Raw genomic sequence first — 27,259 nt, 5'->3', positions numbered from 1 at the left:
CAAGCTGTGCATTTCATTTCTTGTTTTACATTGTGCTAAGCTATCTTCTGAAGTTTTCTGCAGCCTAACATTGAGAATACTTGATCATCCCTTCATCAGCAAGCTGCGTTATTTTACACCTTACGGGACTTCCAGGTCCTCACTCTCCTTGCTAGTATTCCATGCATTCTAAATTACCAAAAAGCAAATCTGTAGATCTTAAAGGACAACAGGATAAGGAATGTTAATAAGTTACACCAGAAAGATGCTATAGCAGTTATGGGACTAAATTCTCACTCAGGCAGTCAATGCAAGTTTTTCTTCAAGTTAGGACCAAGTAAGAATGGAAGAGACAGAGTCCGCTCTCAAGCTAACCTTGTGGAGCACAGAGGTGACTGCATGGCAGGATTAGATCTGATATGCTTTGCCTTTGTTTTATTGATAAAAATTTTCCATGGGCAGTCAAACTACATTTGTGATAATATTCCATTCCTTTCGAAGAGTATGGTCTGATGCCACAAGTAACATGTTTTATTACTTAAAAAGCATTATGTTACAGATCTAAAAATATGACAAATACAAACAAGTTACTTTAATTCCTTTTCATTTAGAAATTGTTGCAATTCAGAACACTACTATGGCTAAAGAAAAGGGTACACTGATTTTTAGCACTAGGCAGTACAAGTTACATGCACATAATCATTGCTTTGAGCAATACCATCTTTTCAGACATTCAATAGTTTTCCTAATAAATCCTGTAACTATAATACTGGTAACCCCCAATTTCTTAATAAATAAGTGATTAAGTAATACCCTAATTATAAAAAAGCCTTTAACATACTAATGAATTACCATGCCAGTATTACATGGAAGTCAGAACCACTTTGGGCACGGTTAAGAAATAGCATGGAGGGAGCTATATCATTGCGCTGTTGTCCACCCTCCCTTCTGGTGCCTAGGTTTTTTTTTTTTTAAAGTGTTTTACATTTAGTAGTTAAATAAATCCTATAATAAAAGTGAAGTACATGGCTGGTAAAGGAAGAGCTTGTGGATCAGCAATGTCCATACAAGGTTTCCACACTGGAGTTCTGTTTTCTACATTTGCTGCAAGGAAGCAACTTCACATGTGCAACATGCACACTGTTAAAAAGAATAAATATTCTTGAATTTTATCACATTCTGGCAATATAATGGAAAGCAGATGAGTCCGATTAACTTCTCTGAAAGTAGCAGTGAACATAACAGCTTGTGCAAATCATCTACCCTAATGGCACTGCAAGTCAGGACAGTCAAAAGAGGAATGTGCCAAAACTTCCTTTCCCATTTCGTTTGAACTGATTGCCCATGATAGAAACAAACATTTCCTGAGACATTATGTTGTCATCGGCCTCTGTGATTCCCAGTTCACTCAGCCTTTTCTTGTGCATCTGGCTCTTCTTTACAGAGGTAGCAACAAGTTCATTTGCAATTTCATAATTGCCTTCAGTTTGTTCAGAAATCTCAGCTCTCTCATGGAGCTCCAGTTCATCTGTTGCACATTCATGTAGCTCTTCATGTCCCAAATCTTCTACATTTTCTGTCTCACCATTTGACTGGATAGTCTGTATATTTCCTAAATCCGAAAACAGTGATGAAGTTATTACAGACTGTGCAGATGCCTGGAGGAGCTGAAGTAATTAAAGTGTCAGACTTGGAATACTTTGAAATGTAGGGGGTTTCTTTAAGTCTTATTAAACAATGAAAATACTCCCCATATTGCAATAACTGTTTCAATTATTACATAGTTCATCTACATCAGCTCTTGCCAATAAGAGATAGTTCTTCCAATACAAACACAAAGGTTCAGTATATATAGCAAAGAACAAAGTCAAGTGGCAACTGGAATATCCAATGACAATCCAGCACAAAGAGTTAAAATGCAAGAATAAGCGTTCAAGGTGATTGCCACTGGAAAGAGCAAAGCGGCAGTGAATATTTTATGAAAGGTTCAGGGGGAAAATTCATCAGCTTCCTCTTATCACCCCTTCTGGATGCAATTTTAATGATAGCCCCATATATTCCACGTATACGAGTGTGATGCTTAAGAAAGAATCTGGAGACTGAAATAAATTATTCAGAGACAGTCAAGTATTTTAGAGACATCTGAGTGGGGATTAGACATTGCAACTGAGAGGTTAGTATCTTTCTTTGAAATAAGACATGGAAAGTACAGTTGTCAAGTGATATTTATGGTGGGGAACAACTACTCTGGGAGGAATAAGCTAGATCCAACAAGTCTCATTTCTGTTGCATGGTGGAACAGGAGAGCAGAGGATTAATATGGGTAGGAAAGGGTTGTGGGAGAAATATGCCCACTTTCTCCCTGACAACATGCCATTTTGTACGTGTGACCAAGTAGTTAGTTCCAGTCCTGCAGGATCTGGATAGTGGAGCAGATGGGTCCAGTAGGCAAGACAAGTGGAAAGCTCCTTTTCCTCACTGAATAGCTACACACCATTTAAGACAGACTCAGACACACTGACCCAGACACTCATTTATAGGAGAGACAATTGGAAAAAGCTTCAAGCACAGCTAGATGGAACAGAGATTAAAACTCCTTTTATTGCAGAAAGTCTCATATTTTAAATGGCTAAATAGTCAGGATGTTCTGAAAGACCATCATGCAAGCTGCCTGATACAGGCTTCCGGTGACCAGAATAAACTTTTACAAGTGCTTTGATATCATTGGATAAACAAGTGAAATTGAAGTGCAAGCAATTACACACATGCAGCCTGCAGTTACTCCTAAACATTCCTTTGCAGTAGCTGTGATCTGGAAAAATCTCAGTCCTCTGATAATTATAGGGAAGTCATATTTTTCTCCTTATTAGAAAGGATAAGACTTTCTTTCTGCCAAGTTATATGATGTTCATTTTCTAAATATTTTACAGAAACAGTAGATTCACCACTACATTTAGACTCCTATTAAGTCACTAGAGTAAAAAAATACCTTCTGAATTTTTGGCAGCAATGTCTTTTACATCAGAGGAAACTGTAGGTTTAACCAGGACGACTCCATACCCTTCATTATTATGGATCACATTGTTCACCATGGTTATCTTGGGACTGTCATAATGCTCATCTAAGAAATCCTATACAAATGTAGAAAAAGACAAATGTAAAAAAAGATTTATGTAGCAAATTCTCAGAAAGGTAATTTCAACCCAGCTAGAGTGTCTTCTCTAAAAACAAAAATACCAAAGAACTAGATCTATTTGTATATTTAAGGGACAAGTATAGTCACCATTTTCCTTGTTGCAGCCATGAAATAGAAGGAATAGTTTGCTGTAATAGACAAGAATTCAAGTCCACTGCTATCAGTGTTATCATACCTTGTCTTTCAAACAAGTTAAAATCAAAAAGTAGTGACATCATGAGATAACTAACTAGAATAGTTACTGGTGGTAGGTACCAGTCTGAACAGGTATGGTCTTGATAACTGATCAGAGCACATTCCATCTGGAACTCACTTTTATGAGGATTCCCTCCTTGCAGTGGTGTATGCCATTGCCCAGCAGGGTACATGTGCTACCCGGATATATTTCAACACCAGCACCCTGTAAATTAAAGAGCCAGATCATAAAAGAGTCAGTAAGTTCCCAGTGTAACCCATTACCCCAAAGTGGGTCTTTGTCTCTACCTAGTGGCTACATGATAAGAGTCTATTTCCTCCTGTTATAGGGCTTAGTAAACTAAGTCAGGTAGCAGATGCTCATGGTTCACTGGCAATGCTGCTATCATCACACCACAAAAAGTTCTGCTGGGAAGAGATTGCACGACACATGCACAGAGATGCAGTTGATCTTTAATACACCGCACCCAGTCCTAGGAAATCCAGTGATTTCTTTTGTGAAGTAACAAAGTGTTAGATTTTGATCATCTCTTTGTAAGAATCAACAGGCAACATGTTCAAAAAAAGGCAGTTCGGCTGGAGAAAGAATATTAGTTTCATGAGAGACAAGAACATTTAAGGGGCACAAAACAGGCTCGTTTTAAGAACAGCCTTATCCCATGAATCTCCTCCAAGAATGCACCTAGAGTTATCTCATAACTGACTCTTGTTATGGTTTGATTTTCACGGTGTCACATGAAAGTCAACATGAGTCTCCACCGTGGAGACATTTTACATAAGAGGTTAAGAGAATTCTCTGATTTCTTAAACACCAATTATATTTAGCCAACTAATGGAAGATACTGGTGGTTTTCTAAAGGACCAAGGAAGTCATCCCCTTTCCTGATTATGATTCCCTATTTGCCCGCAGAGAGCTTCATTTTATTCAAGCCGTAGTTTTCTTTCAAAAAAATATTTAAAAGTTAGGTCACACCTTGGCACCATACAGATCAGAGTTCTTCATTAATAGCTCTGCTGATGTCCGCACTGTAACACCTGTAGTTTCACACTGTAGCACACAGTTCTCCAGTGTGGTTTTCCCATGGTGAACACCTGCAATCAAAGATACCCAGTGTCAACATTAGAAATCATTCTAAAAGAAAGAGTATAATGGATGATCTATAACGAGAGGAATTTTCTGTTCATCAGGCCAGACAGATACTGTAATGAGGCCATATTAGATTAATATCTACTAAGGAAACATTTTTTCAGGAAGATTTCAGTGGAGCCCAAGGTAGACACTCCCATTCAGCCTTTTTAACGAGTATGCTCTTGAAAGTATTTATTTTCTGGGTTACAAACCAACAGGAGTTAAATGGAAACAATTTCCATACACATTCAGGGACACACTGTTGCAGTACTTTCCAGCACATCAGCAGCATAATCTGAGTCCAAAACCAGGGAGGATCAAGGCAATGTATGAATGATCCTCCAGTGGCAGATATTCAATGAAAAGGCTCTTCTGCCTTATACACCCCCCACCTCGCTGCTTGTTTCCATTGGGGAAAGGTGGACAGCCAAAGCAAATGGGGCACAGCTAGGACCATGCAGATTCTCAGTTGTGTTTTCAGCCCCCGCCCCATGGCCAATGCAGCCCAACCAAAAGTCTGAGCACTCATCAGGCTGCTCAGTCAGGGGACAAGGGGACCAGGACCAGCCCCACAGAGAGCTGCAGCAGGATCAGAAGTGAGCAAAACAGCTTTAAAGTTAACACTGACAATGGATAGGGACAGTCTGTCTGGTGCACATATACCGTGATTGGGACCACAGGCATGTTTGCTGTATACCTAGCCTGCAAGATCAACTGACCTCCTGACATACTTCAGGAAGTCTGAAACAAGAAAGTGCCCGAGTATATGCCCGGATGGCCAAACCGTGGCTCGTGAGCCACGTGTGACTCTTATCATTAAAATGTGGCCCGCGGAGAGACTGGGGAGAGCTTGGGACTTCTGCCTTGCAGCAGGGTGATGGGGTTCTGCTCAGCAGAGAGGGGGGGGTCTCAGGGCTTCAGCAGGAGCAGGGATGAAGCCTCGAGCCCTGGCAGGTGCACCCTGGCTCTTGAACTTCTGAAGATTGTCATATGTGGCTTGGAGGGTCAGTAAGTTTGGCCACCCCGGTACATGTGCACACATACCCCTAGACATGCCACATGACTCAAATTATCAGACAAGCAAAAACGTGGTAAAGTTTTGCCTTTACACCTTAGTGGATAATTTTCAGGTTTCAACTTTCAGAAGATTGAAGCAAATTTAAATAGAATTAGAACTAACCTAAATTTAAAAGGAAACAACGCAATAAAGTCATAAGTGTTTTGATCTACAGGGGGCTTAAAGCCAAAGAATTCACTTTCTGCATAACTGTTGCCAAATAACTCCAAGTATGTGGGATAATGAGCATGTGGGATGGTCATGTTAATACAACTATTGTGAACACTTACAAATGGGCCAGTACTTGGGAACAACAGTTATCTGATAAAGTGACTTATAAATTTGGCTTGGGCACATTCTCAGTCCATAGGAGGAGCTCCCAATATTACTGGCCACAGCTGACAGAACTAGACACCTGCTGGAAAAACAGTGGTGAAAATACAGGAATAGTCGTATCTTCCAGTCCTGCGGCTTTAATATCCAGCTCTGCAACAAAAGGAAGACTGGCCCTTCTCTTATTTCTTCACGTGTTACCACCTCTTAAAGTGTTCATCCCCTGCCACCCAAGCAGAGCTTCGTCAACAAACACTTTCATACGTTTTCCGGCATGGGCCCAGGGGAAACCGTATCCTATCATAAACTGATTTTGTTCAGTGGCTAACTTGGAAAAGAGGACAACTGTCTAGCTTTGCTGGATTTCTCATTAATTGCATGGTTTTTACAAGAGAAAATAATTCAGAGTAATGCACTGCCTTGGCCTACTCCCACAAAGAAAGTCAGGGATGCATGTAACACAGCAAAACAGGATAAATAGAAGCTCTTTTGCAATAAAAATAAATCTGTTATCGTATATCTGAGACCAAAGCAATTACACACATGGATGTTCTCACATGCCAGTGTACATGTTGTAACCCTGTGGATGTGATCTGGATTACACAGTTATTTTTGTAACAATCAATTCAGTTACACTAATGAAAAACCCTAATGTAGACGCACCTGAACAAATGCAAACTGTGCTTATACCAGTTGCCTAATTTCATTAATTTCTGAATTAAGCTAAATCAGTTTAAATTTGCCTATAATAGTGGTTTGCACTGGTATAACTAAAAACAGTTACACCAGTGCAAGTTTACAAACATAATCCAGGCCCTTTGTTGCAAAGGAACCATTAAAGGAACATTAGCCTCAAATCTACCCTTATGAGTTATGATTTTTTTTTTTAATGACAGCAGTGACTTCTCCATATCAACGCTGATTCCCTTTCTTTGTGGAGATGTTTTACCTAAGTTGATAAAATATGAAATATCTACATGAAGGTGCTAAGCACTTTAAAGAGATATTTATTCCAATCCACCTCTCTTTAGTGAAGTGTTAATTAGCATCTTCCCCAAAGGCAGAAGGGCAGGACCCAATAAGTTTATCTTCAGATGGAACTAATTTTTCCTTAGATGATCAAAAGGATTGTCTGAGTGATACTATGTTCCAAGGACTGATGAAAATAACAGCATGTAATGTAGCTTGGTTTTGCTTACAAAAAATGCAGATTCTCAACTGAAGGGTTTACAGCATAAGAAAAATCTTATTAACCTGAGTCCATGGCAGGCAGCAGAGCTTTCTGGGGAAGCAAAGGGACCAGGTTCTTGATTGCTGGACAAGGACAACAGGAGAGGCCAAGTGATGTGAGGCACAATAGCACAAAGCTGGCAGTCAGAGGGTAGGGAACTAAGGAAAAGATAGATGGCTTGGAGCTATAGAACTGACCTGCCAGCAAGAAGAGTAGGGGATGGGCCTACTTGATAGCCACAAAAATATTGTTTGAGGGAAGAGACAAAAGTAGTATCCTGCTGAGCCTCAATTTGAATGTGCTGTCAGCAAGCAGAGGGGTTTGTGGTGACTAAGGAGAGGAAAGGTTGGTTCAGCAATAGTCAGATATTTCCAAGGCAGTTCTCTTCGCCAGTAAGACAAGCAGGTTTCATTCACCAGCCAAACTGGAGTGGGCTATGTAGCAATTTTTAGAGGCAGGCAGACTTAGCAGCTAAATTCCCTCTAAACTGCGTGGTCGCACCCCTCCCCGCCGGCCCCAGCAGCCAGGGGAGAGGATCCCCTCCCTCGGCCCTGAGCTGCTGTGGCATGAGAGGGCTGGGGGAAGTCCTCTCTCCCCACCGCAACCCCAGGGCAGCCTGCTCCCCAAACCTCTCATCCCCCACCCCACTGCAGAGCCCACACCCCCCCACACCCAACCCCACTGCCCCAGCCCTGAGGCCCCTCCCACTCGCCGAACCCCTTGGCCCCACTCCCACACTATGAATTTTGTCCTGTGCACCAATATGAAGGTGATGTGCGCCACATCACCTCCACATCAGTGCACAAAAGAATTCATTCCGCACTTGGACATAAAAAATGAGAGGGAACACTGCTTAGCAGAAAGGACAGTTTGATTCGATTACTGTTTTTTTAAGACTGAGAAAAAGCTTGACAATTTAAGACGGCAGTCAGATAGTTCAGAGGCTGGGAGTTATTAAATTCCAAGTTCTTAGTAATCTAGGTAAAGAAATATTGAAGGTCTGATGTTTATACCAATAGGGATCCCTTTACTGTGTACTTTTGCAAGTTGGTAAGAGTGTAATATTGAATGCAGATTTACAGATTAGCAAAGCTTTAATTCCACCAGTAATTATGAAAGCATAAAAATGGACAAACTTTATTACTTACTTAAGATCCCCTCCACAGCATCATGCTGAACCAGCTTCAAACTGGAGATTCTTATATTCGCCCCTGTACAGTCAACAAAGTTGTCTCCTTTGCCCTTCTTTTCAATCACAACATCGTCTGGCAGGCCATACCCTGAAAGGAAAAGTTTAGATAAGGAAAAAAAAATCTTACTGTTACTGTGGTTAACAGGTGGACACAGATGCCCCGTACACATCACGAGATACCAAAATTAGAGTCAAAGGATTGTAACTTGAGTTCTATCATGGTAGCAGGTTTCAGTTTTCCACACATCACTCAGACCATCCCCAATGCTCCCTGCTACATCAACCTTCTCTAAACTGGCAGGAATCCCGCCCCTGAAGCATACAAGGAAGGTTAAAGTCTCCTAGATGGCTGCTTCTCTCAAACCACTACTGCCTCACTGCAAAGGTTTTGAGGTGGAGGGCTGCACAAACACAACGAATTTCATCCATTGCACTACAGACTTCTGTATTTAAATGAAGTGGGTCAAAACCCTTAACTGCGGCAGTTTCCAGGAGAGTTCAAGTAAAACCACAAACTTTAAAGCAGATGATACTGATTCACTAACTCATTCACTGATTTATCAGCATGTAAAGCCTTTATTACTTGTATAGTAAAAAGATAAATCGTATTGAAAAAGTTTGCACTAAGTTTTAAAGAAGTGAGATATAAACTAATTAGGTCAAGGATATCATGGCTAACATGCCTAGAAGCGGCCTAGAGATCTCTAATGACCAGTCAGGGCCTGCCCCTAAAACAGCATATCTAACAGCAAGAAAAGACTTGGGTAGAAGGTGGGGACTGAAAAGGTTAACCTTTCCCCATTCCTCCTGCTCCACAACATCTGTACAGAGGGTCTCAAGGATCTCCTCTTTCCATGGGACCTAGGGAGCGCATAATTATTTCTAACTTAAAAAAAACAAAAACAAAAGGGAAGTTCTCAGACATTGTTAAGTTGAAAGGACTTTCTCCTTCAGGGTTTTAAGAGGTTCCGATGTCAGCTGTGGACATTTTAAGTATGGAAAACCCACTGTACAATCGATCACCCATCTGTCATCCCACCATGTTCCATTAATCACCTTTCCCTGTAGGACTTTAAGACACCTGCACTCTATAGAAGCAGTAGTCTGAAACTGAGAGAAAACACTAAGCTGGGATACACTTGTACATGTGCCATCACCCAAATATATTTTGTCACTACACTAACCTTTGCCCTTTTCATGTGTATTGGTATTTACAGATACTTGGATAATTGGCATCATATGTAGCCTTAATGAGGAATAGGAAATCAGAACTGTAGGACTGGAAGGGACCTCAAGAAGTACCACCCCTTGTGCAGAGACAGAACCAGAACCATCCATGACATGTTTGTCCAACCTTTTCTTAAACACCACCAACAACAGGGATTATACAACATCCCTTGGAAGCCTATTCCAGAACTTAGTTTTTCCTAATATCTAAACTAAATCCCCTATGTTGCAGATTAAGGCAATTACTTTTTGTCCTACCTTCAACTGACTGCCATACTTTTTCCATCAGTTACCTCCCTCCTCCCCCCCCCACACCCATCTTCTTTTCTCAAGATTAAATATGCCTAGTTTTTAATCTTTCTTCATAGGTCAGGTTTTCTAAACCTCTTCAGTTTTGCTGTTCTCCTCTGGACTCTCCCCAATTTTTCCACAGCTTTCCCAGCGTGTGGCACACAAAACTCCAACTCAGGCCTCAACAGTGCCAGGTAGAATGGGACAATCACCTACCATGTCTTACATGGCACTCCTCTTAATGCACCCAAAATATTAGCCTTTTTCACAGCGGCATCACAGTGCTAACTCCTATTCAATTTGTGATCTATTCTAACCCCCAAGTGCTTCTCAGCAGTACTACCACCTAGCCAGTTAATCCTCATTTTGTAGTTGTACATTCGATTTTTCCTTCCTAAGTGAAGTACTTTGCACTTGTTTTTATTGAATTTCATCTTGTTGAATTCAGACCAATTTTCCAATTTGTCAAGGTCATTTTGAAGTCTAATTCTGCCCTGCAAAGTGCGTCCAACCCCTTGCAGTTTGGTGTCTTTCGCAAAGCCTACTCTCCACTCCATTATCCAAGTCCTTAATTAAAATATTGACCAGCTCCAGGTCAGACCCTTGCTGGACCCCACTAGATACACCTACACAGTTTGATAGTGAACCATTGATAACTACGCTTTGCATACTGTCTTTCAACCAATTTTACACCACCTTATAGTAATTACATCTAGACCACATCTCCCTAGTATGCTTAAGAGAATGATAGGTGGGACTGTGTCAAAATCTTTACTAAAATTAATATACATCATCTACAGCTTCCACCCTACCCACTAGGCCAGTAATCCTGTCAAAGAAGGAAATTCGAGTGGCTTAGCCTGATATTTTCTTGACAAATTCATGCTGGGTATTCCTAGGTACTCAAACTGATTGTCTAATATTTTATCCCAGTATCTTTCCAAAGTTCGAGTGACTGGTCTATAATACCCTGGGTCTTCTCTGTTCCTCTTTTTAACTATTTGCTCTTCTCCAGTCCTCTGGAACCTCACCCATCCTCCATGAGTTATCGAAGATAACTGCTTCAGCTAATTCCTCAAGCACCCTCTGATGAATTTCATCAGACCCTGCCAACTTAAATATATTGAATTTATCTAAATATGCTTTAACCAGTTCTTTCCCTATTTCTCTCCTTCCCCCTTGTTGTTAATATTAATTTATCTCAAGTACCTGGTCACCTTTAACCTTTTCAGTGAAGTCTGAAGTAAAATAGGCATGAAACACCTCGGCCTTCTCAATGCCAATTATTTGCTCTCCTTCCTTATTAAGTAGAGGACCTAATGCTTTCCTTCATCTTCTCTTGTTCCTAGTCTATTTATAGAACCTCTTTTCTTATTGCCTTTTATTTCCCTTGCTAGCTGTACCTCAGCCATTCGGATTTGTCCTTACAGGCTTGTGCTATTCTTTTGTACTCTTCCTTGGCAATTTATCCATGTTTCCACTCTTAGGATTGCTTTTTGATTTGCAGGACATTAGAGAGCTCCTAATGGAGCTAACTGGCTGCTTCCTATTCTACTGTTCTTCTGATGGCACTCGGTATAGAGTTTGTCTAGTCAGGATTCTGTAAAGTATGTCTGCCTGTGGACTGTGTGTGACTGTACAACAGCTGGAGTTGTTCAACCACTGTACAATGAAGAATTAAACATGTAATAGCTCTGATGGAATGAAGATTATGGAAAGGTAAAGTTGTCTTGGTTTGTTCCCCCCCCCCGAGACTATCATTGCAGCAAAGGCAAATTTATCTGGGTGCTTGAACTGGGAGCTTCATCACAAGTGGTAGGGTTTAGAAGAAACTTAGTCTAAACTCAATTCCCTAGTGCATCTTGGAATAAATAAAGGAAGGCTCCTATACAATTAAGTTGTGTTATTCCTTTGACAAATTTTCCCATCCCCTCGTGCCAAGAAAGCTACCAAAACAGTGTTAACTACTCGGATTAGAACCAGTGACATTTTACTTGCTGCCCCTCTTTAGGGCATTTTCAACAACTCCTACTACTAATCCTTCTCCCAACACAAGTCCATATTCAAAGATTACTCATCCTGACACTTGCTCATTCAAGGAGTAGTCCCTATTAAAGTAAACTTACTTATATATTTTGTTCCATAAAGCAGAATGGCTACTTCTATTCTATGACTCTAATAGGCCTGTTACTTCACCCCTTGTATTACCATTTTTTCAAAGACAGGACAACATCTGTCATAAATACCACCAGGATTCCAGAACAATACTATTCCCACTGATAAATAAAGCAATTTATTGAGGCCCTTTATCCTGCAGATGTATTGCATGCATGTGGGCATGTATATCTATATAAATCAAACATGCACAAGAGAGAAAGAAAATTATAATCATAAAACAAAAAGAGGCAAGGAAATATAGTAGGGAACAGCAGGAAATTAAACTCCCAGCCTTTTTTCCATTAGGAAGTTTTGACAAGATAAAGACAAAGAATGCAGCTTAAGCAGTTTCTGAACAGCCCACAATGATGTATAGGTTATTATATAACAAACTGTATTCCTAAAGTTGTTTGGTAAACTGTTAACAGGTGTACATGCCTGCAGCTCAGGCACTACTGGGAGAGATACAAGGATGCAATGTATCCTAGACAAGGCAGGAGCGTTTAATTTTAAAGCCATACTCAAAAGCACAGAAACATTTGTTGAGAAAATATCATAAACATGTACACGTTGCCTATTTGGTTCCGCAAAATAAACAGAGCTCTGAACCCATAGCCAGTGACTCCCTTCTCTATTCTGGTCTGTATGGGATAGCATCACCGTTCACACTGCTCATTTGTGCACTACACACATTAAGCTTCACACTTCTCAACAAATATTTGAATGCAACACACTATAAGGTCTTGACTTGTCCCTTGGTTCAATAAGGTTACACACAACCCGTGTTGTACAAACAATCTTCAGAATACCCTTCTCAAGCAGACTAATAACCCCTATTTTATAAACGGAGAAAATGAAGCACAGAAGTGAAGTGGCTTGCCAAAGGACACACAACTGGCAGAGACAAGAATAGAATTGAGATCTTCATAGCCACCAGCTTAGTCCACTAGACCGAATTACCACTTCTTAACAAAAGCCATAAATATAAAATGCAGAATTTTACTAGCATAGGATCAAGGATCACACTATGTTATATCACATGAACCAAGTACATTTTGCAGTGCTTTCTCCTGGCAATGAAGAGGAGAAACTAGCTTCCTTGATGATTCACAAAATTCAACTAATGTGCAGTGAGTCTTCCTGGTCAGTGTAATTAAGTGAGGTTCTACTGTGCGGATAATAAAGAACCAAAGGCTTAGGTCTACTGTATACTCTATATTTTAGAACCAATGCTCTGCAATTTAAATACAGAAGTTACCTAAAAGTGACCTTTGTGCTTGTTAAATTAAGTCAATCCTTCCTTATATACTCCTGCCAGAGTCTGTCCGCTAGCTAAACAATCAGGCAGTGACTGAGTGATTTCATCCAAATAAACAGCATGAGAACACACTAAATTGGGGATAAATATATTCTTCTGAAGTCCTATCCTGGCCCATTTGCAGCTGTAGCACTCACATCCTTCACGGCATAGCCGCCCGCATACACTACTCAGTATATTTGAAACATACTCCTGGCTCTAGCAGCAGGGCCTCTGCAGGAATGTGAAGGCATTTAAGAAAAAAGAAAAGTTAATAAACTCCCAGGCAACAGATCTCTCCTGAAGTTAACAAGTCCCTTTGCACGGTTCAGTTTACTTTAAGAAAATGGACCAGTTAACATTAATTTTAGGCTCTTCCACACTTACAAGAACCTTCTACCTTATCTTAAATCTTAACTGAATCAAATTGTACCAGAGAATCGCTATGGATAGAAATTCCATGCTTACACAATAAGAGCACAGAAGCGGAAATAGATTATCAACCCCCTGACCAGGATGATTACTATGATTGTGAAATAGTCAGCAAGATTAGAGAGGCTACAAAGGCAGAAAATGCAATAATGGGGGACTTCAGCTATCCTCATATTGACTGGATACATGTCACCTCAGGAAGGGATGCAGAGATAACATTTCTAGACACCATAAATGACTGCTTCTTGGAGCAGCTTGCAGTGGTACCCACAAGGGAAGGGCAATTCTTGATCTAGTCCTAAATGGAGCAGAGGATCTGGTCCAAGAGGTGAATATAGCTGAACTGCTCCGCAATAGCAACTATAATAGAGCACCCTGGGAGGTGGGGGTGGAATACCAAAGAAACCTACTGCCTTAGCATTTAACTTTGAAAAGGGGAACTGCACAAAAATGAAGAAGCTAGTTAAACAGAAATTGAAATGAACAATCACAAAGGTGAAATGCCTGGAGTCTATTTTAAATAGTCTAGTTTAGAGAGGCCCAAACTAAATGTATACCTCAAATTTAAGGGAAAAAACAGTAAGAAGATGCAAAAAATGCCATAATGGCTAAACAGCAGAGTAAAAGAGGCAGTTAGAGGCAAAAAGGCATCTTTTAAAAATTGGACATCAAATCCTAGCAAGAAAAATAGAAACGAGCATAAACTCTGGCAACTATAAAAGTTTATGGTAAGCCAAGAAAGAATTTGAAAAGCCACTAGCTAAAGATAAAAACAGCAAAAAAAAATTAAAGTATATCTGAAGCAATAAGTCTACCCAACAGTGCAGCCACTGAACAATCAAGGTACTAAAAAAGGATCCCTGGAAGACAAGGCTGTTGCAGAGAAACTAAATGAATTATTTGCATTGATCTTCACTGCACAACAGATATGGGGGAGATCGCCACACCCAAGCTATTCTTTTTACGTGACAAAGCTGAGGAACTGTCCCAGGCTGAAGTGCAGAGGAGGTTTTGGAACAAATTGATGGATTCAACAGCAGTAAGTCACCAGGACCAGATGATGTTCACCCAAGAGTTCTGAAGGAACTCAAATATGAAACTGCAGAACAACTAACTGTGGTACGTAACCTATCGCTTAAATCAGCCTCCATACCAGAAGGGTAGCTAATGTAATGCCAATTTTTTAAAAAGGCTGCAGAGGCAATCCTAGCAATTACCGGAGAGTGAGCCTAACTTCAATACCAGGTAAATTGACTCAAACTATAGTTAACAATTAACAGACACAAACACGATGTTGGGGAAGAGTCAACATGGGAAATCATGCCTTGCCAATCTACTAGAATTTTTTGAGAGTGTCAAGAAGCAAATGGACAAAGGTGATCGGGTGATATAGTGTACTTTTACTTTCAGAAAGCCTTTGACAAGGTCCCTCACCAAAGGCTCTTGAGCAAAGTAAGGAGTCATGGGATAAGAGGGAAGGTCTTCTCATGGATCAGTAACTGATTACAAGATAGGGAACAAAGGATAGGAATAAATTATCAGTTTTCACAATGGAGAGAGAGGTAAATAGCAGGGTCCCTCAAGGTGACAAAAATAGTGAGGTAACAAAATTTGCAGATGATACCAAGTTACTCAAAACAGTTAAGTCCCAAGCAGACAGCAAAGAGTTACAAAGGGATCTCACTAACTGGGTGATGGGGCAACAAAATGACAGTTGAAATTCAATTTTGATAAGTGCAAATTAATGCACATTGGAAAAAATAACCACAGCTCTACTTACAAATGATTTTAGCGGTTACCATTCAAAAAAAAAATGGAGACACTGCAGATAGTTCTCTGAAACCATTTGCTCAATATGTGGCAGCAGTCAAAGGTAACAGAATGTTAGGAACTATTAGGAAAGGGAGAGATAATAAAACAGAAAATATCAAACATCAGTGGTACACTGACACCTTGAATACCCTGTGCCATTCTGGTCACCCCCATCTCAAAAAAATATATATTAGAATTGGAAAAGATGCAGAGAAGAGCAACAAGAATGATTAAGGGTATGGAACAGCTTCCATATGAGAAGAGCTTAAAAAAATAAGGCTCCTTCAGCTCAGACGAGAGACAACTAAGGGCAGGGGGGACTTAGAAGTCTATAAAATCATGAATGATATGGAGAAAGTGAATAAGGAATTGTTATTTGCCCCTTCACATAACACAAGAACTAGTGGTCACCTATGAAGTTAACAGACAGCAGGTTTAAAACAAACAAAAGCAGAGTGGATATAAATCAATACTTTCTTTTTAAATCTAAAATCTCAGATTTTTTATTTAAATTGGATTTTTTTATTTGTTATTTAAACTGTAAGTTTCTTCTTTAAAAATAACCCTGTATAAAAGGAAATTTGAATTTGCTACAAATACTTTAAGGATCAACATTATAATTTCTTAAAACATTTAAATAAAAAATAAATATGATGAATACATGAGCCTCTAATAAAAAAACTGAGTTAAAGGCTGCTTTTCTAAATACAGAAAGAATAGAGGGCAAACATCTAACTTTTGAGGTCAAGCTTTATAAATATGGCACAATACATACACAATACTAAGGGCTTGTTTTGCTTAATAAAAAATAAATTTCATATGCTATTTTGTGTTTAATTTAATTCCAGTTACTATCCTAATACAGATTGACACAAATCATGAATAAAAAGTTAAATAAATAAGCAATATCATTCACCATTCAACCTACTAACTAAAGAAATACAATTAATAAGAATCTGAAAATATTAAGCTATATAATTGTTTAAATAAATGTAAATAGTTATAGTGTACCGCCCTAGGTAGCAAAAAGATGTACCAAATCTAGTGTAAAGGCTCTAATTAGCTGTAAATCAACATGTTTTAATGGTTATATCAACCAATAAGAATACACCTGTCTTTAGAAAGTAACTCAAGTACAAATGGAAAAGTTGACTAAAATCAATCGCCAATCTAAATCAGTCCACCCTGAAAGAAAATACTTCTTCACACAATGCACGATCAACATGTGGAACTCGTTGCAATGGGTTGTTTAGAAGGCCAAAAGTATTACTAAATTAGATCTGTTTATGAAGGACGTCCAACAATTGCTATTAGCCAAGATGGTCAGAGATGCATTGCCATGATCCAGGTGTCCCTAAACTAGAGCCCTGCAGTGGGACTGGGATCCTGCAGGACCCATTGCCATAATAATGCATTTTACCTGGTCGTGCTATGTTGTGGGAGGAATTGGATTGCGGGAGGAGGAGAACAAACTGCTGTAATTTGTAGGAAAATACTATCTTTTATTTTTAAATAAAAGTTTAAATACTTAAATTGAAGCAAGGGATAGAAAGATTTAATGTCTATTATAACAGGAGTTAAAGTACTTTTTTACGTGGTTTAAGCAAGATATGTTTTACTAACCGGCCTTTTTTTAAAAAAAATAGCCTGGGGGGAATCTGCCTCTCTTGCAGGATCTAAGTTTTTGTGAGTGGGAGGTGGTATTGTGCAAGAAACAATGTGGGAATGGGTGGGAGTGGGCATTGTGGTGCAGAACAGGAACGGGATTAAAGAAATAGTTCCACACAGGGCTCTACCCTAAACCTCCAACTGCCAGAAGCTTGGACTGGACTCAAAGTTGTCATGTTCATTTCCTTTGAAGCACCAAGCACGGATCGTTGTCAGAAGATCGGGTACTGGGCTAGATGGACCATTGGTCTAACCCCATCTAGCTGGTCTTATGTACCTTCTAGTTCAATTGAGTCAGCAATGCAGAACATGCCATCTACAATATAATGACCAGGGCAGATGATGACAGTATCTCCTTCATAGCAGGCACTGACAGCTGTCAGTGGATCACTGTGGAACTGTAAAAGAGAAATAAACAGTTAATCAGCTTCAGAAAATGCAAGTGAATAGCTTGAGTTTATGCCAACAGAACTCCCTTTTCATTTGAATGTTGCTACATAGTCAAAATGCTACTGCTTCTCCTTAAAGGAAACCCATTTTAGTGGCATCTATAGAATACAATTCTTTGTGTTCAAATAGTGCTTTGCATGCAAGTATCTCCATGTACTTTTAGAACAGTGAATCAGCCTCAAGACATCCCTGAGAGAACCATCATTCCACTTATAGATGGAAAACTGAGGCAGGTAAAGATTAGTGCCATGTTTTAAAGAGCCTAAATGCAAACCCCAATTTGCCTGTAAATGCAGTGTTGGAAGTTCTGCCCTAAGTGATTTACCCTAGGTCAGTGGTTCTCAACCAGGGACACGTGTACTCCTGGGGATACTCAGAGGTCTTCCGGGGGTACATCAATTTATCTAGATATTTGCCTACTTTTACAACAGACTACATAAAAAGCCCCAGCGAAGTCAGTACAAACTAAAATTTCATACAATACACACACACGGAAAAATGTAAGTACAATGTTTATATTTCAATTAATTTTAGAATTATATGGTAAAAATGAGGAAGTAAGCAATTTTTCAGTGAGTATGCTGTGATGCTTGCAAAATCAAACAAGAATACAAAAGTAAGTAGTTTTTAAGTGAGATGAAATTTGGGGGTACACAAGACAAATCAGACTCTTGAAAGGGGTACAGTCATCTGGAAAGGTTGAGCACCACTGTCTGGGTCACAAAGGAAATATGAGGCAGAGGCAGTAACAGCCAAGGGGACTAGGTGGGAGCTAGTCTAGACACTGAACTATCCTCTCACTCCTGGAGCTGATCCCTCCAAAAAACAATTCAAGGACACTACTGTTGCAGCGTGGGATCTGTCTGGCAGACATTTTGTGTTGGTCTCCAAAGTGGGCAGGCTGGCACCTATCAGAAGCATGACAACAGTTCTGCTCTGAACTGTGACTGAAAATGGCATAATGGAGTTCCACATTTAGTGCTTCAGTGACTTCCAGATTAAGCATGCTCAGTTTACAAGTATTAAGATCCTCTTCCAACTGCTCACCCTGCACACTCAACCCAGGATCTGCGAGTTAAACCCGGTTCTTTCCTTTTTGCACAACACCAGTAATAGCTGTTCTGAAGGCCAAATTAAGCTCTCAGGTATCTGGGCAATTAAATGACATATATAACTATATAGAAAGAGATAGATAAAACAATCTATTTTTACACAGCTGTAACTGGAATTGAGTAAATAATTCAGTTTATTCACAAGGAACAGAATGCAGATTGCTTTAAAAGGCGTGGAAAGCCAAAGCAATAAAATCATATCTGTCACTGAATTAAGGCAGGACTCAAACTCGAAAGGAACAGATGTGTTGAGAAAGGTCCCGTCCACCTGCCCTCCCCCTGACTATTTATCAGTAGAACCAGACCTGCTCAAAATTTAAAAGAAATACCTTTAAAAAGCATGCATCCAGGTATGTTAAAACCCAAAGTAAATATCATGCCTTACTTAGAATACTTCATTATGAAATTGTTACAGAAGTGCAGAGAGGAAAGTGCTTGTAAAGGCGTATTTAGCAGTTGCAAGTTAGATAAATTTACTGTTTCTTCCACCCTTATTACTCGCTATTACAGTTGTGGGATTAAGGTCCCCTCATGGTAAGCTCTGTACATACAGAAGTGAATATTGTGAAAGAAGAAATTAATCTATTGGGGAAGATAGAAAATGGAGGACAGAGAATGAAGACAACTACTATTTTACCTGTATTTCTAGTTCTTCATCACAGGTCTCAGGACAAAGCTTCTCCCTGAGCAGAGACTGCAACAGACTTGCCATTATAGTAGAAGATACAACATGAGTGATCTTCATACCCATTGGACGGGAGCCTTTGGCTTGGAGACCAGTGTGCTTCTGGTAACCAAATACATACCTGAAACATGAGCAATAAATCATCAGTTCTGTCCTGATGGAGAGAATTTTCTAGCTGGTTTCTTCTCTTCCACCCCTCCACACACACAGTCAGTCACACAGTACCTCAAGAGAGGATTCTCAACGAGCTTTAGCTTTTGCTTCAGATGCTCTATCTCATCATACAGCTTTAAGCCTTCCACCATGGAGACATTTTCTGCCTCGGAGTCAGAGTCACTGCTTGATATGCCACTCCTCAGGTTTACGAACTTCCTGTAGAGCACCTCACATTGAGACAGCAGATTGTGATAATCAGCAATGAGTCCAGAAGGGACACGATCCTCAAGTATGTCATAATGCCTACAAGTCAAAGTGTAGAAGAGTTAGTGTTCTTCACCTTTCCAAAGCAGAGAGAACCTGACCCAAAGCCTATTTTGATCCATGGGAATCTTTCCACTGACTTAAATGGGCTTTGAGGCAGCAGTGCTGAGCTCCCTGCATCTATGAGACCTCAATTCAAAGGGGCATAGCTGACAAAAAGCACATCTGTCTAAATATGCCACCCCCCCTTGTTACAATGCACACCCACGATTATTAGAGTTGAAAGAGTACACATAGAAAAAGAGAGAGAAATATGTTTTAAAAAATACAAAGATATACTTTTAAAAACAACAAGAATTATCAGGAGGCTTCAGAGGCAGGTATATTCCCAAGAACTATTTTTAAGTCACTACTTAAACACTGACCAGATGGTGTCTTTTAAAAGCACTATGAAAACGCTGGCTTTGAAATAGCAAAAGCAGAACTTTGTCAAGCAAGAGAAAAAGAAACATAACTCAGGGAAAGAGAGAGAGGCAGCAATTAGAACTGGATGATAGATTTACTAGAAGATAAAATGTACCATCAAGGAGTCTCATACACAAGAGATGGAAACACTCCTGCAAAGTGGCTCTGCCTAAGTCAGACAGATAGAAGATGGCTTGCTGAAAATTACAGAGTGGTAGTTCTACAGCGATCACTCCAGAAAAAGGTCAAACAATGAAAAGATACTGAAAGCAAAGAGAAGAATCCTCGTTTGTCTTCAGTACAGTTGAAGGGGAAGCAAGTTAACCCAGTGTAAATAACTCCATGCCCAGTCACTGAGGGCGTCTTACTGGGAAGAGGAAAACATCCAAGGAAACTAGGGGCCAAGACAATTCCCTAGAGGCAAGTTTCAATCACTCAGATGTTCACTAAAGGGCACTCAAGAACATGCCATAAAGAATAAACAACTGGAGGCAGAATAATAAATAGCTACTTGATTGCAACAGACAGATAGTAAAGTGGTACAAAAACCTCACAGCTAAAATAGTGGTGATAGTGTTATAAGATGCCGCATGCCTGGCGACAACACGTGAATATACTTCAGAGTAGGTGAGGAACTAAAAATAGTTGATATTTTAATGTAATATAGAAAGGTACAATACTTGAACAATGAAAACTGTACCTAAGTTGACCCTAAAATGCGTACTCTCAATTTTAAAACTGACCACTCTGTAGATATATACAGTAGAACCTCAGAGTTACAAACACCAGATTTACAAACTGACCAGTCAATCACACACCTCACTGGGACCCAGAAGAATGCAATCAGGCAGCAGAGACCCAAAAAAGGAAAATACAGTACAATACTGTGTTAAATGTAAACTACTAAAAAAATAAAGGGAAAGTTAAAAAAGATTTGACACGGCAAAGAAACTGTTTCTGTGCTTGCTTCATTTAAATTAAGATGGTTAAAAGCCGCATTTTTCTTCTGCATAGTAAAGTTTCAAAACTGTAGTAAGTCAATGTTCAGTTGTAAACTTTGGAAGAACCAACATAACATTTTGTAACATTTCAGAGTTACCAACAACCTCAATTCCTAAGGTGTTTGTAACTCTGAGGTTTTGCTGTCAAACTAAATGATTTTACCAAGCTTCAGTAAAATACTTTACATAGAATTATTTACCTGTTTTACAAGACCAGAACTTCTATTTAAAAAGTAAATAAAATCATAGATAAAGTTTGCAGTATGAGGACTGTCTGCTTCAATTAATTTAAGCTCACGGGAGACTTTCTGAATAAGAATGTAAAACATTGCTTGTCTACAGGGATAGAAGGAGATGTTACTGCTACTTATCAGTTGACACATTGGTGCTTATATCAGCGCAGAAGAGCATATAAACTTCAATGTGGCTCAGAGTACAGGCTTTGCTTCAAGCTTGGTGTTGGGAATGAGAAAGGAAAATATTTACTCTTCATTGCAATACAAAGCTGAAACATTATGGTTCCCTTTTGGGTCCTCTCTAAAAATGCTTCTACTCCCATTTCAGCCCATTAACTATCTTTAAAAAAAGTCTGATTGCATGTGATTATATTCCAGTTTCATTTGATGCAAAGTCTTTTTCCTCCAAGGAAAAAAAGCAACTCCTTCCATCTGCCTCCCCATCTGCTGTCAATGTAGAAGCAGAAACACAATATTTATTTCCACACGTAACATTTCAGACCTCAAAACATTTCCTCCCAGTTTGTATGAGCTCAACATGGCCCAGGTATAACATGGAACTGAACTGTCATAATGAATTTCAAAGAATTACCATTTCAGAGTAGTCATCATATCAAAACTGAATGCAATATGCATTACTGAATTCCTATTCTAAATAATTATATGCAGAAAAAAAGGGATTGAGGAAAACGGGCATGAAAATAATTGACTGACGTATCATCAAATACGAGTAAAAAGCCCTAGAGAATTCATAAAGCTACTTTCGAGCTACTCATTTCAGGTATTTAAAAATGAGTTTCTAATATATTTCCAGAATGTGCCCTTGTGCGGTGTTGAAGTTCCATATGGCTGGATGGTATTAAAAAGCCAGATTCAGACAAATCTAACACAAAGTAATCCCACTGGGGCAAGAATACACATGTACTTCAGCATCACTAGTTGTTTTTTTAAGTTTTCCTCTATATTCTGTTCTATTTGGGTTCTTATTCCACATCCAGAGTATGTCACACTAGTCTTAATTAGGATTACACTTACACTTACACGCTTGAAGTCAAACTAGGCTTATGTTTGAAAGAGGCTATACCTGGTTTTGGAACGCCATCTAATGGAAGGAAGAGGGTTGTGCCAAAAAAAAGGCTAAGAAGAAAATAACTTGGCAATGAAGTTGTTTGTTTCCCCTGGATATTTCCAAATACAAGATTTCTAGCGACTGATAGTAATCTGAAGCTGCAACAGCCTTGCTTTGCCAAAAAGAGTTTTGTATGAATTTTGTTTTGTCAGTCACTACTCCCATGCGGCCCCTTCCAGCATTTTAACTAAATGATAAAGAAAGTCACTTACAATCTCAGTCGAGGTTCAACACATCTGACAAAATAATCGAAGTCATCCTCATCCTCTTCATCCCAACTCCTCCAGATGTGCTGGTAGAAAAACCTTTTGAAATAAAGCAAGTAGTTAAGAGTGCACTGTCGACTGATGAATCCAGAGTCACTTTAACAAAAGTTAGGACTGAAAATAGAAATGCAATAAATTGAGGAAGACATCTCAAAATATCACACCTCTCGAATTCGCATATCACCCTCTTCCAGGCTATTCAGTACACAGAATTTCCTGATATTCCTTGTCCGCTGTAAACACCGTGAGTAAAGTTTTCAAAAATGCCCAGAATAACTTAAGAGCATAAGTCCCATTAATTTCAACTAAACTTAGGCCAAGCACGTAAGTTACTTTTTGAAAATAGGACTTGCATTGCTATGTGACTTTGGCATTTTTGAAAATTTTGCCATCCATCACTCCAATTCAAATTCTTCCACTGGCCTCCTCTCACCTTCCACATTAAGTTTAGCATCCTCACCCTTCAAATGCTCCTTGTGGGCTTTGAGCTTATCAGACATCTATTAGTCATTACAAAAGCAGGATCCAGGAGTAGCATCCGGGGTCTTGGCTTCTCACTGGGACATTGTCCTGGAGAGTGAGGCCCCTCACCTTAGTTTTAGTCTTCAAGTTCAGTCCTTGTGGCTATTACTAATCAATTTCTCTAAACCCTATGGTGTGTGTATTGGGGGGTGGGGAAAGAGGAGAAGTACAGGAGAAAGAAAGGAGAAGAGCTCTTAAAGGAAGCGCTAGAAAATAAGTAGGGTATGTAGATCAGAGATGCATCAGAGAAACAGCAAATAAGGGAGATGTATCAGAGGGGTAGCCGTGTTAGTCTGGATCTGTAAAAGCAAAGAATCCTGTGGCACCTTATAGACTAACAGACATTTTGCAGCATGAGCTTTCGTGGGTGACTACAGAACCAGTTTCTCCTCCCTTGGTTTTCACACCTCTACTGCTAGAACAGGGCCTCATCCTCCCTGATTGAACTAACCTCGTTATCTCTAGCTTGCTTCTTGCTTGCATATATATACCTGCCCCTGGAAATTTCCACTACTTGCATCCAAAGAAGTGGGTATTCACCCACGAAAGCTCATGCTCCAAAACGTCTGTTAGTCTATAAGGTGCCACAGGATTCTTTGCTGCAAGGGAGATGTAGTGTGCAGGGAAAGAAAGAATGAGATCAGGGAGAGAAGAAGGAAACTGAAAACACTGCAGGGTAAGATACACCACAATGAATTATAGGGGGAAAAAAGCAGAAAAAGTGCAGTGAATGGAGGAGGTGAGAAGGTCTAGTACAAGCAAGGAACAGAGCGAGTTACATCTTTTAAACTTAGTAGAAAATTTGGTAATGTGCTACAATGAAACCCAGCATGCACCTTTGATTCCTTGTGACATAGCAACACTGGTGTTTTTCTTCTGGTCAGTCAGCTTAGCTCTTGGGCTAGCAGCCATCAGGTTTACTTCTAAAGCCCAGGTCAACGTAGCCCCAGGAATGGTCTCAAGAATTCACAAAGATGGGAGTATACCAAAAGCTCTGACTCAACACTAATGTGGAAGTAGAGAAAAAACTGACAGGGATTTGTAGGGGATCTTAATGCAAAACAGTCCCTGTTAGCAAGAGTTAGGCTAGCTGTAACCCTAATAACACGAGATTTGTAGAAGCGAGAATTGTGTGAAGTGAGTGGGAAAGAACTGTGGGAGAAGTCGTTGCGACCTTGTGTCGATAATGAGGAATGTAGACTGGTGTCTAAATAGAAGTGAGAAAAATAAGATAACAAGATAGCCTATGTATAAACAAAATGCAGCTGTTGCTCATTATTGTAGGTAACAAAAAGTATAAATGCTTGCTGTAATTGTTTACCTGGTGAGAGACCTGCATAGGAGGGGGAAACCCTGTGTCCTAGCGTACTCCCTCCCTCTTTGCAATTGCTTGAGAATAAATCAAGTATTTGATTTTGCTGCACCCAACCAAAAAGTGAGAACTGAGTTTTTCTCCGACACTAAACATCTTTTACTATAGGTGCATGTATGAAACCCATATACATTATTCATTGTAGCTCAGTTGTGATGCCTAAACTATCTGACTCCTAAAATTAAAGAAATAATAGTTCAGGAGACAATTAGCCGTTCATGAACATTTTCCTACCTGACATGCTCTATGGCCAGGGCTGTCTGGTCAAACTCTCCAGATTCATCAAACACAACCCACAGCTCCTGCACTGGTAACTGATGTTTCTTCAGCTCCAAGAGCTCTTGCATGCACTCCAAGGTAAAGGTGCTAACATGGGAGTCACACAGGAAAGGCTCACTGAGCCGAACCACTGCTTTCAGAGTGGAGTACTCCACATCCACAACCTGATATGAACAACACAGCTTATTAGGGTGGCTTTAGACAGAACAGTACATACAACCTGAAAAGCCAAAACACACATTCAGTCTTATTATAGAAGCCAATCAGCAACTTTGTTAAAAGCATGAAGTGTTTTTTAAACACTCTGTATGGCATTTTATTCCAGAGATGTCTGAGCGTGCATATTTGAAATTACAACCCCAAAACAAGCTTCACTGCTCAGCAAACATCCATATCCATACAGTGCTTTCCATCTTCAAAGGACTGTACAAACCCTGAGCCTCGTAATGTCCCTGGGAGGACAGGAAGTTACTATCTTCTTTTTATGCAGGCAAGGATTAAGGGCCTGATTTTTGGATGTGCCAAGTACCTGGCAGCTCCCATTGACTTTACTTGCAGCTGAGGGTGCTCTGAAAAAAATCAGTGCCTTGCAGCAGCCCACACAGTGGCAGAGCCAGAAATAGCAAGAATCCCTGTGCCCTAATCCCATATTTAGCCCGGTAGGCTGCCATGCCTTTTAGCTGGAAAGTGCTCCAACAGGAACCAAATGTGTCATGGGGAATCCTAAAGCATGTCAATCCCTTCCCTCTAATTTAGGGAGAGAGCAAAGCTGATCAAATGCAGGTCTATGTTGCTGGAAAACACAAACAACTTCTGCTCCTCTATAAAGACAACCCACCAATTTAAGACTGTAGTTTACTTGCAGGTGTTTTAAGTGTGGGATGGGGATAGCATTTCCCCTTTTTAAATGAGAGTTAAAAGTTTAAAATCAGGTTCATGTAGAAGGCTCACAAAAAGGCAACGTGGCTCTGACAGGACTTATGAGGCCCAGCAAAGCAGGGTTCCCCTCCTGCAGACTTTAGCATGGCCATAAGCAGCAGGACTGCACACGTATGGGGCAGTGAGGAATTATAGCTGGCTGAGACAGGAGGATAAGAGGGGGTGGATTTTATTGATGAAAACCTTAATACGTAGAAAACTGGTTTAGGTTTTACATTCAGATAACAAGGCTGAATTTCTACATCCTGCTCTAGGCTTACCTCCCTGTGCCCCAGCTTCCATTCCTCTCTGTGCCCACAGTCCCCTACACCTCCATCATAGAATCGCAGAAAGGCTAGGCTGGAAGGGACCTCGAGAGGTCACCAAGTCCATACCCCTGTGCTGTGGCAAGACAAAATATCAGGACCACATCTGACAGGTTTGTCTAACCTGTTCTTAGAAACCTCCAGTTTCCCCATTCCAGTTCTCAACTATTCTTATAGCTGGGAAGTTTTTCCTAGTAGCTCACCTGAATCTCCCTTCTGCAAGCTAAGCAGATTACTTTTTGTCCTACCCTCAGTGGACACAGAACAATTGATCACTGTCCTCTTTATAACAACCTTCTACAAACTTATGCCCCCGTGCCCAGCCCTCTCTTCTGTAGACTAAACACGTCCAGTGCTTTCATTCTTTCCTCACAGGTCACGTTTTCCAAACCTCTCCCCTGGACTCTCCCCAGTTTGTCCACATCTTTAATACAAGTGTAGCATCCAAAACTGGACACAGGATGTCTTAGGTCACGTCAACACTACAGGCATTATAGCGACATAGTTATGGCATCATAGCTCTGCCGCTGTCACCTTGTAGTATAAACAGACTATAGTGACAAAAAAGTTTGTATCGCGGTAGGAACTCCACCTTCCAGAGCAATGAGAGCTAGGTCGACAGAAGCGTTCTTCCATCGACCTAACTGCATCTACATCAGGGGTTAGGTCAGCATAGCTACGGCACTCAGGGGTGCAGATTTTTCACAGCTCTGAGCGCTGCAGTTGTCGACTTAAGTTTTATGCATAGACCAGGTCTTACAGACGACACTTCTGTTAATATACCACAGAATGACACTTGCCTTTTCTGCCACAGCATCTCACTGTTGACCCATTCAACTTGTGATCCACTGTAGCCCCCAGATACTTTTCTGCAGTACTGCT

At 40.1% G+C, this 27,259-nt stretch overlaps 1 protein-coding gene across 1 annotated transcript in view; it reads right to left on the bottom strand.

Annotated features, from left to right (window-relative positions):
- Positions 1-494: 494 nt before the first annotated feature.
- Positions 495-27,259, bottom strand: part of SHCBP1 (SHC binding and spindle associated 1) — a 32,905-nt gene continuing 6,140 nt past the window's right edge. The window contains exons 4-13 of the mRNA XM_039502569.1: positions 25,089-25,297; positions 22,907-22,999; positions 19,669-19,902; positions 19,396-19,564; positions 17,474-17,594; positions 8,269-8,400; positions 4,344-4,462; positions 3,489-3,575; positions 2,969-3,110; positions 495-1,591 (exon numbers count right to left, since the gene is read on the bottom strand). Coding sequence (XP_039358503.1) covers positions 1,269-1,591; positions 2,969-3,110; positions 3,489-3,575; positions 4,344-4,462; positions 8,269-8,400; positions 17,474-17,594; positions 19,396-19,564; positions 19,669-19,902; positions 22,907-22,999; positions 25,089-25,297 — 1,629 coding nt within the window. The 3' untranslated portion in view covers positions 495-1,268. The remainder of the gene's footprint in view (positions 1,592-2,968; positions 3,111-3,488; positions 3,576-4,343; positions 4,463-8,268; positions 8,401-17,473; positions 17,595-19,395; positions 19,565-19,668; positions 19,903-22,906; positions 23,000-25,088; positions 25,298-27,259) is intronic.

This window comes from Mauremys reevesii, linkage group 16 (genome assembly GCF_016161935.1).
Source record: "Mauremys reevesii isolate NIE-2019 linkage group 16, ASM1616193v1, whole genome shotgun sequence".
NCBI lineage: Eukaryota > Metazoa > Chordata > Testudines > Geoemydidae > Mauremys > Mauremys reevesii.
This window is presented reverse-complemented; position numbering and strand designations above follow the sequence as displayed.